General features: G+C 37.5%; 1 protein-coding gene across 5 annotated transcripts; it reads right to left on the bottom strand.

The window, feature by feature from the left end:
* Window positions 1-1105: 1105 nt before the first annotated feature.
* Window positions 1106-13781, bottom strand: LOC134534043 (cytochrome c oxidase assembly protein COX11, mitochondrial). Of its 5 annotated transcripts, none has more exons than XM_063372005.1 (5): window positions 13557-13781; window positions 9683-9913; window positions 4817-4972; window positions 2344-2511; window positions 1106-1320 (listed from the first exon to the last, which is right to left on the bottom strand). In XM_063372005.1, exons 2-5 carry the CDS (start codon window positions 9908-9910, stop codon window positions 1174-1176), a joined length of 699 nt encoding a protein of 232 aa, XP_063228075.1. In that variant the 5' UTR covers window positions 9911-9913; window positions 13557-13781; the 3' UTR covers window positions 1106-1173. The 5 variants fall into 5 exon arrangements, with proteins under 5 accessions (XP_063228075.1, XP_063228074.1, XP_063228072.1 ...); XM_063372004.1 differs by having other exon boundaries at window positions 9683-9927; XM_063372002.1 differs by having other exon boundaries at window positions 9683-9927; window positions 13612-13752.
* Window positions 13782-17692: the final 3911 nt, after the last annotated feature.

Raw genomic sequence — 17692 nt, forward strand, 5'->3', positions numbered from 1 at the left:
GCGACAAATGACGAGACTGTATTGCGAGCGAGAGAGGCGAATGAAGTCTGCTGCAGGGCTTCTCCCCCCTCTATGGCTTCTCGGATTACTTTTTTCTTCAAGCAGGCAAACAAACTGTTATGCGATGCCTTAGATTCATTTAACGATAATACGAGTCACATCACAGAAAAAACAACTAACATTTGGCCAGACACAAGTAAAAAACTGAAGGGTACTCATACGCAAAATACAAAACCTTAAAATACATCTCACTCTGAAGAAACCAAACTTGTGAGCGATGAGGTGACGCTTCTTTAATAGTGTTTTCCATTTTATGTCATGCTGAAAACCAAAGTCTGTGGCTTCTTCACTGTGTCAGACTAGCTCCTGTGAACGAGTCGCATTGGACTCATGATTGGAAAGTCTGCGTGCCAGTCAAACAAACATTATAGCAGGTAACCCATGCACTGTGCGTGAGCATGTGTGTGTATGCATTTGGAAACAAATGTGCACTTTGTACATGGTTATAATTAGTGGATGGGCCAAATATCAATTTTCTCAAATCCCAATCTTGAATTTGAATCCCAAAGAGTACCTCAAATATTTATATCCTCGAATCCAAATCTAGATACCAAGGGTCAAAAATAAAATAATGCACAAGAAATAAAAATTTTATTCATGGTGTTGACACATTCGACCCTTTAAATGTTTTTCACAAACTACGTTTCCAGGACCAATACATTCTGTAATTTTATTTATATCATTACATGTTACATTACAATATCTTGGGGAAAAGTAGAAGGATAGGTATGAAGAAAAATATTGATCTAGTAAATTTCTGAGGTTATCACTGTTGATTTTTTTTTTTTTTTTTTTTTTTTTTTTTTTTTTTTAAAAACCTTAATTTCCTTTGATTTTTTCTTCAAATTTTTTCCCCTCAAATTTTGAATCCTTCGAATACTAAATATTTGATGGTATCTGAGAATTTGACTGACCCATCCCTAATGATGATGCTAAACTCTTCTTTCCAAATAAAAAAAAAAAAAAAAAAAGTTACACCAAAATGTTCTGTTGGACAGAAATTTCATGAACAAGCACTAGATAACCAGAGTAAAACCATACAAAATATTTAGAAACTATTAGTTTTAATCACGTCGTAAGGAACTATGTACAAACAGTTGGTGGAGCAAACACTCAGTGTCTCGCAAACGAAGGGACCGGCAGCTTCAACCCTTCCTTCGCCTCAAAGAAAGTGTACGAGAGCATGATGTCATCCACTGACTCCATCTTTGGATCCTCTGCAAATTCAGGATCGATGTAAAAGAACACTGGCATATCTACCTGCAATGACACAAAAAAAAACCCACAATAACTCACTGACACAAAAAAAAACTTTAAAAGCAAATTTAAAAGTAGGCTACAATTACAAACAAGTTCATTACCAAAATAGTATGTGCTTTTTGAGATTTTTTTATACTATAATCAATAAAAAAATTTTTTTTCACAGCTCTACAATTACAAGGATCTCAGATTTTAGTTAAAATTTAGCCTTTTACATTAGCAGCAATGGTTATGTGGTGTTCCCAGTGTAAAAAAAAATCTCAATGAACACAAATTTTACTACTGCATCATAAACACATGGAAGTACAAAAATGAACCACGCAAAAATGTTTACAGTACGTCCCATGCCGTGATGTCCCTTTCTTCCATCAGCATTTCATGAAGATAATATGCCAAAAACCTTTCCAAGCCTAGTCTCACTACACAAAAGAATGAGTCAATCTATTTTTATAACGGAGATTTAAGAGACTTGAAGCAGGTAGGTTAATGAATATTATACAGTAGCTTTCCTGGGACCCTCACCTGGTCCCTCCATCCCTAATTCTTCACCACCAATTAAAAACGTTTGGCCAGTTAACCTAACCAACCCAGTGACCAATTACGTATCTGGTTGGAAAACAGTCCACTTAACAAAAAACTAAGAGGAATGAAAAATCTGACATGAGTAATACGCTGGAATCACATTAACTCGAATGACCATGACAGAAATTTACCACAGCCAATAAGAATAAACAAGGTCAATGTGACGACTGCCGAACAGAAAATAAGTTCCTATTCTGTACTGGGTGTCACATTGGACTGCAACAAATTATATTCACATTTAAAACTATTTACTTAAAATAAATACACTTTTACTGAACTTCCAATTCGTATACATTTTGCATAAAATATATATTTTTTAAGACAAAGTAATTTTTAAAATGTAAAAATGAAGAAATATGCATCCATTGTCGAAGCTTTGCACAGGCTTACTAATGACCCTGATGAGACGCTAGACGCCAAATCACCCGTTCACGACGATACCTGCTCTGCTGGGTTCAGGAGCTGCTCTTCGAAGCAAAAGCACTGTATCTTGTTGAAGTACTGGCCCGCCTCAAAGGGAATTACGTTGTACGTGCTGATGCCTATGACCGGCAGGTCCGTCGGATTCTCTGCTGTGTAGAACGCCAGCGCCGTCTCTCCTGGGGTCACCTGCAAGCAACAAGCATTTCCAGCTCACGTACTGTTGAAATGCCTCCACAGCTACTGCAGAGATGCATTGCTATTTAATAGTACCTCCAACTTAAATAAAACAAAATGTTATTTCAAATGATTTAAAAAAAAAACTTGCTTGGCATACCCAACACAGAATACACAGCAATAGTGTGAAGGTTGAAACACTTTAATCACTGAACTATACCTAATTTATGTTTTCAAAATTACTATGTTTTATTTTGTTTTTTAAGTATTTATCCTCTTTATGTTTCGCTAGATGATCAATTCATTATGGCTTACCTTAAATGCATGTTTATCTTTGCTTGAATGATTTTAATTGGCAACCAATAAGAAGTCTCGTTTCATTTGTGTCATTATTGAAAAACAAGTAATTTGGATTCTTCAAGCGTTGTATCAGAAACTAAACCACAAAATTTTGGTTTTATTTTGTATGTAACCAGATGGATAAGTTGTGTAAAAAAACTTGTTAATTTTGCAATTTATATGTAAAATTTTCAAATTCATACTAAACTAATGAGAACTATGATTGGTCAGCATATCAAAGGAAGTTTGCATGTAGACGATCAACTGCTTTATGTGATGTGCATACTTTCGTTATCCAGCAGAATCAACAACCAAACATTCAAATGAAACATTAAAACGTGAAAGCTACAGCATGTAAATGTTCGACAATTTAGATTGTGGACTAAAACATCATTGAAAATATTAATATTGGTTTCAGAATTGCAACGCAATATTGAAGATATAGCAATATATATTTTAGATGGAATTAACAAAAAAGATTTATCATATTTATCTAACTTACATTCCAGAAGAATATAAAGATAACGTCTACCAATGGATTTACTGCAAATGTTTAGAATATTTGTTTGTTCTTGCAATTGGTGGAAAATATACCACACCAAAATGGCTTAGAAGAAACTCTATAGTTATGAAGTCGGAAATCGTAGGAGGTACAATTCGAAGAACATTTACCAGAAGCTATTTTGTAATGTCGAAGAAGTTCTGGCCACATAACCTCTACGTGTATGGGAGTTCCTGGATGCAGTGCATGAGTTCGAGAGTCAACAAGATCTACAGGCAGAGTTCAACTTATGGTCCACTATGCGGACGAATGAGGGTTCCTGTACTAGTCGCTGTCTACCCCATCATCACGGTCTACAAGACTATTCAGTCACAAGGATTTATCCAGGAAGTCAAATTTTGTTTCCCATGTAAGAAAGTGATATTGCATGAAAAACTATCACGTTAACATTGATTTACCAAATAACTCGTTACTGTTCCACATTGATAGTATACTTGTGTACTTAACTTGGTGGTGGTTAAATCACGTTAACTGATGTAGATTGAGGATCCAAATTCAAATTCAAAAAAATTATATACTTAGTTGGTATCTGATTTGCAATGGTTGTTGTTCCTTGGCTAAACAGTAATTGGATTTTTCACTATTGACTTATTTTAAATGTACTTTTATGAAATCCAGAGTTCTACCTCTACCCACGCTGAGACTAGTTTTGAACAATTTATCATCATTTTATCGACTCATTCTACTATACATGTAGTTATTTTAATATCAGTTTGATCTTACCGGATGAATTGTACTAAATATAAATAGTTTCTCACAACTGATTTAGTCTGCGCAACCATTTGAAACCATCGTGGATACCTTCAACGTAACTATTGACTCAAAAAGGGTTGTGAAATCATTAAATTGATTATAAAGATTGAATATGTAGATTAAGATGTTGATGGAATAATTCTTAGTAAATGGTGAAAGTTACCTTTGGTTCTTTGTATGATAATTAACAGTTCAGTCCAGTCTATCTGGCGCCCATTTCAGAAATATCAGTTTACTAACTTAACTGCAGTGGTGGTTAAGTACTCAAATACCTACATTAGATGCATATCGCTACAGTTTGCATAACAATTACATGCTAGTTGCAACGCATATTTGCCAACCATTTACCAGTTATGAATACTGTCTCAGGTATACTAACAAGCATAATAGGTAAAATTCTAAACATACATGTTATCACAACTTATTTTCTGCTCTGAATTTCAAAGGGAAGACGGCAGGAAAAATATTTTTCTAACAGCATCTACCTCATTGCATTTGAAAATTTTCCTACAAATAATGTCCCGTCACAAATATATGATTTCCATATCCCAATTTCATGAAATTTTTGTAAATTGTTGAGCATTTTCTAAACTGCACACACCAGTTACATCCATCCACGCCTCCCTTGATTCGGCAACGATCCAAGGCCTGGGGAAGCTTCACCTTTATCTCCGTCTGCATGGGCTTGAAGTTCCAGCGCATGCTGGCGGACCGGTCGGCGTTGAACCTGACGGTGATGAGCCTGTCCTTCCTCTTGGTCATCGACTCCACTTTGTCGGCGTCGTGCCCCACACTCGTAGTGCCCCCATAGCTGTACGCCTGCAGGGAGAAACACAGGACCAGGGTTGGACCGGGGCTCCCTAGAAGGACACAAGCCTCGAGTTTTCATACAGAACGCGTAAAACTACCATAATGAAACCAATCAACTTCATTACCCCGAAACAAGTGCACAACACAACAAAATCATTAAGTTTACATGAAAAACTTGAGCCATAAAATATTTTTTTTTTTTTTAATAATTCTATTAATTCTTACATATTCTTCAAACTGTCTCGTGTGTAACTTCGTTTTACGTGATTCACATCTCCCTTTAACTTTGCTATTCAAATATTGAGTAGTATGTATTTTTTTCCAAAAACCTGACCCAAGGGCTCACAAAGTCATGTACTCGAGGAAGCACTGGACTTCCGGCCATTGGTCCAGTCCAAGCCTGAACAGGAAGAACCAGCACTGTATCTTATTATTGCGTTGCGAGCACTAACCTTTCAGCAGCTGCGCGCTAAATAATTTGGCCTAATCCAGCATAAATTCGTGACTGGACGCCGTCAATTTAATCTGCAATGACGCCGCTGGATCTGAGGAACATCCTTAATTTTTTTGCGAGACTTGGGTTACAACCAGAACATAGGTACATTTTCAAAATGTCCACCAAACGAGGTGGTATAGTGTAAAATGTTCTGGGTGTGAATTCCAGTTCAGCCACTTAGATAACAGTTTCTCAAAATCACTCCAGAAAAATGCGGGAATAAGTTGTGGATTGTCTACAAGCATTAATCTAATTGTTAATGATAAGTTTAACATAAACAAATAAAATAAATGTGTAGATCATAATACATGACTCCCAACTTCTCCCAAAAAATGTTTCTAAATTTATAGCAGTCTAATGTTCTCATATTTGATTTCCTCCAATATGAGGCAGGTAATCTGTAATCAAATTAGACCATTTAGATTATTCACACCTTAGTTGTATCCATGAGTTTTTTGAACAGTTTTTATTATATGAAACGTCATACCTTATCTTAAACATATTCAATGATTAATGACAATATTACATGGTGAATTGAAATAAAACCAAAATAACACTGAAAAATAGGCCAGTTACAATATAACACTGAAATTAGGCTTCTGCGAGCAGAAGATTTTCACTTCGAGTCGAGCTCGAGCGAGTTTGCTAAAATACTCGCGAGTATCGAGTCGAGTTCGAGTTTTTTTTCTTCAGTTTATTGCACATAAATAAATTTACTGTGATGGAGTAATAAAATGTGAGAACTTTTGAGAAAAATATGGAAATAAAAAAAGAAACCATTATCATTGTTAGCCTACTAAATAGATAGACCTACATTAGAGGTCTGCGAGCCTAAGAATTTTACTTTGAGCCAAGCTCGAGCGAGCCTACTTGAAAGTTCTCGAAGCTTGAGCTTTTGTGATACAGTTACACTTTTGGGAAATTATTTTTACCTTAAACTTAGTAGGTATAATGTTTGAATAAAGTATTAAAATGAAGTGGGCTTATTAATTTTGGGTAACTATTTACAGAGTGCTTTTATAATTTGCACTGCTAGGAAAAAAAACATGTTTTCCATTGAATCTAACCTGTTTCCATTGGTTCATTAGTAACTGATATCATCCAACTAACATAACCACAGTTTACAAGTACGTATATGTTTGTGTAAATGTAACATAACTTTGGAATAATTTCATCCTTGTCAATTTTTCTGGAGTCCTTACTGAGCTTCAACTAACTGAGCACCAAAAATCATGTTGTTTGAAAAGTACATTCACATTGTTTCAACATTTCCACTTTTCGGCACAAAAATTCTGAGAGAGATTGTCATAGAGTATTAAATTCTGTTCTTCAATCTATCATGCAGAAAAATAATTTGTTCTGCACGTTCAGGAGTTAAATTAGCTCTACGATTGGAGATGGTGTTTACAGCAGATGAGAAGCATCTCTCGCTGGCAACCTGTGTGGCTGGAATGCTTTAGTAAAATTGTTGGTAAATATGTAGAGTCGCGGTATATGCGGAAAAAAAATGCTAAAATTCCGAAAATACTTTTATTCTATGCTCTTTCACTTCCTCTTTTCAAATCAACCGGCGGAGATAAGAAATTCCAAATACTTTAGGAATATCGAATTTTTTAATTTTCATCACAATACCTGGGTATTCATGCGGCGATCACCATTGTTTCTGGTTTACGAGTATCTATTATGTTTCTTATTGGATAATTTTGTCACGTGACAGTTCCGTGATTGGCCAGTATTCAAATGAACCAATACGTGATTATTTATTTATTTATTAATCCGTCGGAGGTATCGCGACGTAGGTGAACGACTACATCATTTCCTTCTAATGGCAAAGGAAATGTACCCGCCTCCAACTTAGGTGGGTTTTTAACGTTTCTAATTTTAAAGTCTTATTTTTTATTTGGATATTGTCCGGGTTTGTTAGGTCAGGTCAGTTACATTATAAATACTTTAAAACTAAAGAAGACGAACCATTGAAATTAATTCACATTATTTTTTATGTCCGCTTAGTTTGAAAGTATTAATAATGTAACTGACCTGACCTAATCGACCATTTTATTTATTACGCATTCACGAACACACGGCAAAATAACAAAAATTGCGTCGGTCTAATAGTTGTACAGGTGTTGTATTGCAAAATTAAAAAATTCTATATCTCCTAAAGTATTTGGAATTTCTTATCTCCGCCGGTTGATTTGAAAAGAGGAAGTGAAAGAGCATAGAATAAAAGTATTTTCGGTTTTTTAGCATTTTTTTTTCGCATATACCGTTACTCTACATATTTACCAAATTGTTTAACCTCAAAATTAGTGTCAAATATCTGTAACTTGTCATTAAGTTTAATCAATTTAAAGTAATAAAAATAGAAGCATTTTACTTAATTCAATTTACACTTGCAAAAAAAACTTACGCGCAATAAACCTACATGGAAATTAAAGTCTTTTTCAATGTCCTGTAGTCTGAAATATGTTTACTCATGTCATCAAATGTAGAGCTGTACTGAAGAAGCCGATTTTGCCAATATTTAGTTGAATCGGCATTTCTGCCAACTTCCAATACTCTTGTTAATTTTCGGCCGATATTACTGAAAAACGAAAGAGACTGCCATAACCTAAAAATCCACGAGTACCCTTTTCACTTTTCGTAGTAGTACTGCATTCTTTCAGATCGCATTATTTCTTAGCAACATGTGCCAACCGTACATATCAAGATTTAACATCCTTTTTTTTTAATATGTCCTAAATAAATACATTACCATCACGGTAAATACACATCTCGGTTATTACGGCAACTATAGTGCAAATGTGGTAACTATCATGCTTCTGCAGTAGTTATGGTATCCACAAAGAATCTTTAGTTCTTTTTATGGTAATTATCTTAAGATAACTATTGGAATTGTACTGTAGTTATGGTACATCATCCATATTTCTTCGTAAGTTGTTGTTCATTTGTCTTTTCTTCATATTTATATTTACGTGCGCCATTACTGGCAGGAACTTTCATAAAAATTTTAAACGGGACTTTATATCACACATTTTATGGCGTAAATGATGAGACCCCGGACAATTTAAACGCTTTTTACAGTAAAATGCGGGAAATGTTTCCGCATAAAGTGGGAAATACTTCCGCATAAAGCAGGAAAGTGATACATTAAAACTATGCGGAAAATTATAGAAGTAAAAAAAATTCATCACGGAAATTCGTAAATCCCGGGTACGTAAAAATGATGTGTTCATGTATACGGTCGATCATGTTACATTATAAAGTAAAGGATAATAGTGTTGTAAGACTTTTATTCCCTTATAATGAGAGTCTTTTTTTTTCTATAGGTAGAGTGCAAGAAAAGCTCGCTCGAATTTCGAGTTGTTGAAAAGCCACGAGCTCGAGTTCGAGTATTACTAAAAAACTCGACTCGAAACTCGAATTTCGAGTACTCGCAGGTGTCTAACTGAAATGAAAGTTCATACAACATAAATCACTGAATACATCTAAAATCATGAAATTCATCAGCATTAAAACAAAAACTTAACTCAAATTACAAAATTGTAGCTCCTTAAATTAATACATTAAATTCAATGAATGTAATTTATTCAGCATGAAGTACGAACCATTAAGTATAATCTAAATAGATTAGGAATTATTAGTTATAATTTTTTCAAAAGCTTGCATCTTGTAATGGTAACTAAGTTTTACATTCCTGATATTTCTACAATTTTCACACACACAAACACTTGGCAATTTATTTTTGTTCCCAAACATTCAGGTTCTGTCGTATTCATGATTATTACAAACAATTTATTGTAAAATAGGATTATATATCGGTCAAAATAGCATTATTTTAATTAAATAAGCAACATGAAGAATGTATTTTAGTGCCATATTTTTTGAGTTACACACTATTTTAAAGAATACTAATAAAAAAACAATAACATCTTCCCCATGTTTTGAAAACTAAATTGGCTTAAAAATAAAATTGTTAAATGTTATCTCTTTTTATAATTTTTTTGTCATTGTTTACAGGAAAATGTAAAAGTAAGTTAACACGATATTTTGGACACTTAATCAAAAGTAATAACATTTTTGAAAATAATTTTATCTGCACAGATGTCGCATGCATTGTGTGCAGTGCCAATGCTGGGTGATGGTGAGTTCGAAAACAGATGACGACCCCAACATGCTACGTTGGAAAGCGCAGTAACGTAAGGCGGACCGGCAAAGAGCACCTGGCAGAAGATGCTGTAGAGGGGGACCGCAGCGTAGCTGAGCCCGACCGTCAGCACGGCCGTGGCCGCAACGTAGTACACCGTGGAGCGAGCCCCTTTCTTCGCACTGCCTCCCGGGCTCTGCCCCCACTTCTGCGAGCTGGTGTGGAGCTGGAACCCCCGCAGGGACGAGCCTTGCTTCGTCAGCGCGGACGACAGGCGATTCAGCCAACAGCTCGAGAGCCACATCGCCTGGGGCAAACAAGCTGGAAATAATACCACCAAACATTTACAACCCACAAGAATAATAAAAGCACTCATTTCTAGCAGACCCACTCAAATTAAAATAAGTAAAAAAATACCAACTTCTTTGGGTGTGACCAGAGTAAAATTTCAAGGCCGAATTTTAATACATTTTCACGAAAAATTGTTGTGAAACGTTTCTGATGCAAAAAGGACAGAGAATAGGTACTTGGCCAAAGAGAGATAAAAAGAGCACTATGTTATATACGTTGCTGGGCTCGTTTTTGTTCTCCTCTTTGTGCGATGATTCATCCCCCCACCCAAAAAAAAAATACAATCAAGAGAGATATATGAACAAAAGAATAAGACAAGAGTGTGTGCGAGTATGTGCTTGTTTCAGAAAATAGGTAGAATATTTATGTAGGCTATCCTATGCTGTCAGCTGTGAATGCCTTGCATTTTATATTTGCAGAACGCTCGCATTTATCCTTATTCTACCAGCAGCATGGAAAGCGCTGTTGAGACAGGCCCAGCATTTCCAGCATAGATAGCATTACCTGTTATGAATTTCATATTTCGTTCAGGGATTTGTTCCCCACAGTTTTTCTTTATGGTGTATTTCAACAGTGAGTAATATTTACTGTTAATTAATCATTACTGATTAATAATTATTGATATTCTGAGCAGTTATTTTGAAGTATTCATTTTGTTAATTCATGGGTTTTATTTTAATCAAATATATAATACAAACAAAAAGGTTTATGATTCTTAAATACTTGAAAAATAAATCAAAGCAAAAAAACACCTGCACTGTTTTATCTTTTTCTAATCATTGTGTAAAATGGTATTTCAATGTTTTAAGTATTTTACCAATAATAATTAACAGTTTATTTTATTTATTTGGTTAGGTTATGTTAGGTTAGTGACACTTAAAACACTATAGATTTGTAAAAACTATCAGGTTAGTTTAGCTACGTTTAAAATATTTTAAACAATATACTATGTATCTCTCATATTTTATCTACCATAGAGCTATAATATTAACATTAGAGTAAATATTAAGGAAATAAATTCAAATATTCAACTGATATTTAGGCTATATTTTTATTTTGATCTTTTTAATACTTTTCTTAAATTCTATTAATACTATGAGTTTTTTTTTAATTATCATCATTCTCTCTCTCTCTCTCTCTCTCTCTCTGTCATTTTACCCCTTACAATCTACTTACAAGTTGAGGTTTGAAATGCCAAAGAAGTGTCACTTCTATCATGTATTCAGAGTTATGCATGCTCGTTTTTTTCTTATATACAATAATATGAAAGACTTTAATCCAACATCCCATGGTTTGGCACATTCTGTAATTCAGGAAAAATTTAGCTGCTCATATTCAGATTTCTGGTGGATTCCGGCTGTTGACCATGGCCACCTCATCACTTTACTGCTCTACCTGCATTCATAGTTTGCTCGAGTTTAGTGTTTGTATTGTTTTCATTTCAGTAGAGTGTTTCCCATTTTCTAGCGGGATATATATATGTAGTGATTTATTTGAAAAAGAAATAAGAATGTATTACGGATGCAAATTTTGGTAAATATGTACAGTCGCGGTAGATGCCAAAAAAAATGCTAAAAATCTGAAAATACTTTTATTCTGTGCCCTTTCACTTCCTCTTTTCAAATCAACCAGCGGAGGTAAGAAATTCCAAATACTTTAGGAGATATCGAATTTTTAAATTTCATCATATGTAGAGTCGCGGTAGATGCCAAAAAAAATGCTAAAAATATGAAAATACTTTTATTCTGTGCTCTTTCACTTTCTCTTTTCAAATCAACCGGCGGAGGTAAGAAATTCCAAATACTTTAGGAGATATCGAATTTTTTAATTTTCATCACAATACCTGCGTAGTATGCGGCGATCACCATTGAATCTTGTCATAGATAATAAGGTTTCTTGTTTACGAGTATCATGTTTCTTATTGGACAATTTTGTCACGTGACTGTTCCGTGATTGGCCAGTATTCAAATGAACCAATAGGTGATTATTTATTCCGTGATTGGTCAGTATTCAAATGAACCAATACGTGATTATTTATTCATTTATTGTTCAATACGATGTTTAATTAATCGGTCAACTTCTGCCGTGAACGACTACATCATTTCCTTATAGTGGCAAAGGAAATGTACCCGCCTCCGACTTAGGTGAGTTTTTAACGTTTCTAATTTTAAAGTATTATTTTTTTATTTGGATATTGTTGCGCAAGTAATAAGTAAAAAAAAATTACGTGAGTTGTTAATGTTCATCATTTGTCCGGGTTTTGTTAGGTCAGGTCAGTTACATTATAAATAATTTAAAACTAAAGAACCATTAAATTAAATTCACATTATTTTTAATGTCCGCTTAGTTTGAAAGTATTTATAATGTAACTGACCTGACCTAATCGACCATTTTATTTATTACGCATTCACTAACACACGTCAAAATAAAAAATGGCGACGTTCGAAGGGTTAAACGGGCGTTGTATTGCTAAATTAAAAAATTCGATATCTCATAAAGTATTTGGAATTTCTTATCTCCGCCGGTTGATTTGAAAAGAGGATGTGAAAGAGCATAGAATAAAAGTATTTTCGGATTGTTAGCATTTTTTTCCGCATGAATACGCAGGTATTGTGATGAAAATTAAAAAATTCGATATCTCCGAAAGTAGTTGAAATTTCTTATCTCCGCCGGTTGATTTGAAAAGAGGAAGTGAAAGAGCACAGAATAAAAGTGTTTTCGGATTTTTAGCATTTTTTTTGGCATCTACCGCGACTGTACATATTTACCCAAATTTTTAAGCAGTAACGCACGTCTGAATTTATTCTTAGTATAGAAAAGCTTATTACATCATGTTTCAAATACCATTGTACTGAATATTAATTTTTGATTGATTGATTGATTGATTGTTACACTTGCTTCTGCCCGGTGGCAAGGAGTTCCCCCCCCCCCCCCCCCCCAAACTCACCCAATTTCTGAAGCCTCTTCCTTGAGTCCTTTCCTCTTTGAGAAATAAAAGCTAGGTTATCATGGCTGCTTGTCAAAAGAAAGGCTAAAGTTAAGTCCTAAATTAATATAGATGCATTTCAAAAATGAGCTGTCTTAATGAACAAAAGACAGATAAATTTACTGTACAATTATAAATAATAGAAATCATTAGTGTAGATTTTTTTTCCCTAACATAACTAAAAAACTATGTGTATTTGGGAGGGGTCTGGGTTAGGGAGAAGACTAAGTGTGTCTCAGGCCGAAGCCTATAAACTTTACTCATGCTGGGTTTAAGCCATGCAGGAAGGGTAACATGCATCATGTGCTAGGAGAGGATTGTACAGCCATGGCAGCAATTGGCACCATGACTAACTCCCCTCACTTCTAACTCTAGACTAAAAACTAGATAAGTTGGGGTCAGGTAAAACCAGCATAGACTGGGTACTTACATGCGGGATGCAAAATGTCATGCATTAATTTCACGCTGGTTGGTTACAGGAAACAGTGGGATGGTTCAGGAAGAAGTGTTGGACAGAGTAGAAAGAGTCTACCATGCGGGGGTCGGGCGCTTGGACAAAATTTTTTTTGAAATTATGTTAAAAATATTTAAATAAAACCTACACAACACTCACTGTGTTATTATTTATATATGTTCAATTCCAAACAGCAAACTCTTAAAATATTTACATAGGTGCACGTAAAAGAATCCACAAATTTTCGAGATTTTTCATTGGGATGAAGCTTAAATTACATTATATAACTCTTTTTTTTATTTTTATTTTTTAGACCACTGCCGCCTTTTAATTTTGATACACAAAGCAACTGTAAACAACAGAAGGTAAGCCTAAGATATACACAAAGTTATGGCCTGTAGCGATTACCGAAAGTGCCTGAAGAGTTCAGCTTCGGCCAACTTCGGGTTTTGTTTATTTATTTATTTATTGTCGACCGAGGTCAACACGGCAAAGTTTTATTTATCAAAAAAACATAATTAAATGTTATGGTAAGAACTTAATTTCCAATTTTTTGGGGAGAAATATTTAATGGTTAATACCCATTTGGTTGAATCAGCACTGAAGTGTTCGCCATTGAACTTTGTATGGAGATAGAATCGTCGGTAATATTCGCCGGTCGTCTCTCGGGGCGTGCGCATCTCTCTCGCGGGTTGTTGGCTGGGAATTCCCTGCGCCCTATTGGGTAACCGAAGGCTGGCAGTGCGTGCGGGATTTGTGTGCGTACGGGAGGCGGCCTAGGTGGCGGATACGGGAGCCCAGCTCGAGAGTTGCAATCTCGCTGGGGTGGCTGTGAATAACCAATAGCAGTCCGCGGACCAATGGCCGGCCTGTGGAGTCGTTATCACGGCTGTCGGGGAGAAAAGTAGCCTGAATGTAGCTCGGCGCGCGGCAGAAAGCAGTTCCGTCGGCGAAGGCACCGCAGGGGAGCTCGATGTGCCCTGGATGCGAAATGAAGACGAACTGCGGGCTGGAACTTGCGGAGCTGTGGACTGCCGCGCGCGCAACGGAACTGAACAGCATCGGAATTCTGAAGGAAGAGATGGTGGCGCCTTCAAGTTGGGGCCCTGTTGGAGCCAGTGGTAGCCTGGGCAGCACGACCTTCAACCGACCTGGGAATTTGGGGGGCAAGAGGGTCCGACTCGCAAGATACTTCATTCGCCTGAACGACTCACCCCCACCCTGGCTTAAAAGGTCGTTGGCTGTTGACTGGAAGAAGGAATATGAAGATGGCGCAATGTCAGGCTGCCTTTCGCTCCGAGAGCCAGCAGTTCGAGCCGGTTTACTGGCTCGTCTGCCCACTTCTGTTTTAACTGTGGCTGCCTGGGCAGCTGTGACTAGGCTGACGCATGAAGTTGCCCGCCCCTGGGGGTGCATGCGCCCCTGGTTAATAATAACCCAGGAGCTCCCAACTTTAAATGCGGGCCGCAAGGCCCAAGCACCCAACTCCAGCATTGTTGATTTTGCAGCCCCTCCAACTCTTCTTACCTGGACCCTTCTTCCCTCTTGTCCAGTAGTTACCTGCTTGCTTAATGCATGTTATTTGATCCCCGCATGAACCGGCCCAGGGTTTTCCCTGTGTCTATGCAGGTTTTACCTGGGTCACATTAGCTAGCTTTTAAGCTAGGCAACCAATGGGGCGTCAGTCATGGTGCCAATCGCAGCCATGGCTGGCCAGTAAACCCCAATAAGCACACGATGCACGCGCCCTTGTCCCGCATGGTTTAAAACCCGCATGGTAGAGTGTATAGGCTTCGGCCTGGCACACACTTAGGTCCTCCCCTAATCTGGACCCTCCCCTACACACTTAGAATTAACTTAGGCTAGGGGGAAAAAATCGGTAATATTCGCCTTTGTTTAGTGTTTCAATTCCACCCTGATTTTAAATTGTTAAATTTTGTGTTTTAAATTCAGCAGTAGGTAAGCTTTTATTAAATTCAGGAGTAGCTAATCTGTTTTAAACATTTTAGAATTTAAAATTCAGAAGTAACTAAACTATTTATTAAATTGTATATGTTTGCAAATGATTAGGTTGATGAAATTATTTTACTTTTTAACTCCCCGTGCAGTAGCGGATCCAGAGGGGGGGCTAAGGGGCTCAAGGCCCCCCCCCCCCAAAAGCATCTGGGTTCACTATTGTTTTAGTGTTTGCCTTGATAAAGCATAGCCTCAGCTGGGTCAAGCCCCTCCCAAACCAAAATCCTGGATCCCCCACTGTCCCCGTGCATCCCCGGGTCATTTTGCGGTGCTGGGCCTATCCTGCCCTCCTTAAACTCCATCTTGTCGCATGACTTTGCCGCCACGGGGTTAACGCCTTACTGGATTGGCCGCCTCTAATCACAAATCCCCTCCCCCAAATAGACTGCCACTAAGGAAATTGTCGTGTACTGCATTTGGCCTTGGCCCCCTTATGCGAGTGCTACATGCTCATCCCTGAAACAAACATGGTTGCCCCGATACCACAGGGTATTTTTTACCTAATCTCTATGCCTAAGCTAGTTATCCTGTAAGATGGTGATACACCTGACGCCGACAGATGGCGCCTGCTGCAGAATGTAAATAAGTGGGATTCATTAGGGAAAAAGCGGGCTTCCACTCGTGTTGGGAGCATCCCGAGTAAGATATTAGCAAATGATCAGGAAAGTCAGTGACATCTTATAGAACATGCTGCAAAGGCTAAATCTGTAAATATTGACTGTAATGATAATGTAACCGACTTGTATATAAGCTTGGCTTGTACTGCTCTAGTCAGTGATCATGGGAGTGAAATTCTAATTACCGAGACTGAGACCTAGTTGTTTTGAAGTAGTTATGGGCGCATCCGCTAGATAATAGTTTTCATAATATATTACTGACATAACTACATTATTTCATGAGGAGAAGTAATGTATAAGTTATCAGGCAAACAAACCTATTTAGGTAGCCACTAATATTGTGGTGTGTAATTCACGTACAATGAGGTTTTGCACACAAGAGTCTAGCGACAGCAATGCTACCATCCTGCAACTGGCAGCAAATGCCGATCCTCTCCGAAGTTGGCCGATCGGGAGCGCCTACCCCCTGGATGTTTGATTTCCAAGTATCTTTAATGTAACTATCCTAACCAAATCAACCGTCCACAAAGTTTTAAAGTATTTATAATGTAGCTAACCTAACCTAATTGACCATTAGTTATCATGTCCTTATCTGAAAATTACAATTTAATTAATAAATTTACTTTTATTTGCATTCATTATTCAAATATATTTATTACTTTTGAAATTATACGTGCTCGTATTTATTTTTACAAGTACAAAAAAAATTCGCACCTGCCGGGATTCGAACCGGCAACCTTACGATTAGATGATAGCGCCGCTAAGCGCTCAGCCACGAGGCCATATTTGACGAATAGAAGTTTCAGATGACATATAAGATCGTGCCGCCGGCCCCGGAACGAGCGTGAGCGATGCGGCAGCCGGCCCCGGAACGAGCGTAAGCGGTGCCGCAGTTGCAGGAAGGTAGTTGCTGTCGCTAGACTCTTCTGTTTTGCACCTCCTACTCCTTAATTTATTACATGACGGTTTATTACAAAACAGCATTAAGTTTTTTCGCATCGATTAAATTAGTTTTGCGCCGCCAAGGAGAAAACTTAATACAACAAAAAAATAAACTAAAAATAAATTGTACTGTCGCGGCCTCGTCTCTGATGATGTGGAGACGGGGTGGACGTCGCTCGGTCGTCGTGATGTTTGCCCGGCGCTAGCTCTTGGGTAGAGCAGCCTCACACTCTGAGGCAGGAGTGGACCGTTCGGCCCAGTGCAGCTGACCGAGGACGTGCTGACAAGGAGTAGCTAGCAGGAAGATTGGGAGTAGAAGAGAGGGATGCCCGCGGTCTCACGAAGAGTCGCTAGCGGAAAGGATGGCTGTTGGAGAGAGGGATGCCCGCGGTCTCACGAAGAGTCGCTAGCAGAGGATTGCCCGCGGTCTCACAAAGAGTCGCTAGCGGATGGGTAGGCAGAGAGAGGTAGAATGAGAGAGAAGGAAGCCCGCGGTCTCACTAGGAGTCGCTAGCTGAGGAGAAGGAGAGAGAGGAAGGCAAGCCAATAATACAACTTTTGGCTGTGTCAGTATTTATTCTCCCAGATTGGCTGGAAGAGAGGAGAGCTTATAATGGTGTTTCTTCTCCCAGATTGGCTGGGAGGAGAGCTGTCTAGGCTTGTTAGCCCGCACAATTTATACACGTTTCTTCTACAATCATTTGTGTTAGAATTTTACAT

Source organism: Bacillus rossius, chromosome 7 (assembly GCF_032445375.1).
Source record: "Bacillus rossius redtenbacheri isolate Brsri chromosome 7, Brsri_v3, whole genome shotgun sequence".
Taxonomy (NCBI): domain Eukaryota; kingdom Metazoa; phylum Arthropoda; class Insecta; order Phasmatodea; family Bacillidae; genus Bacillus; species Bacillus rossius.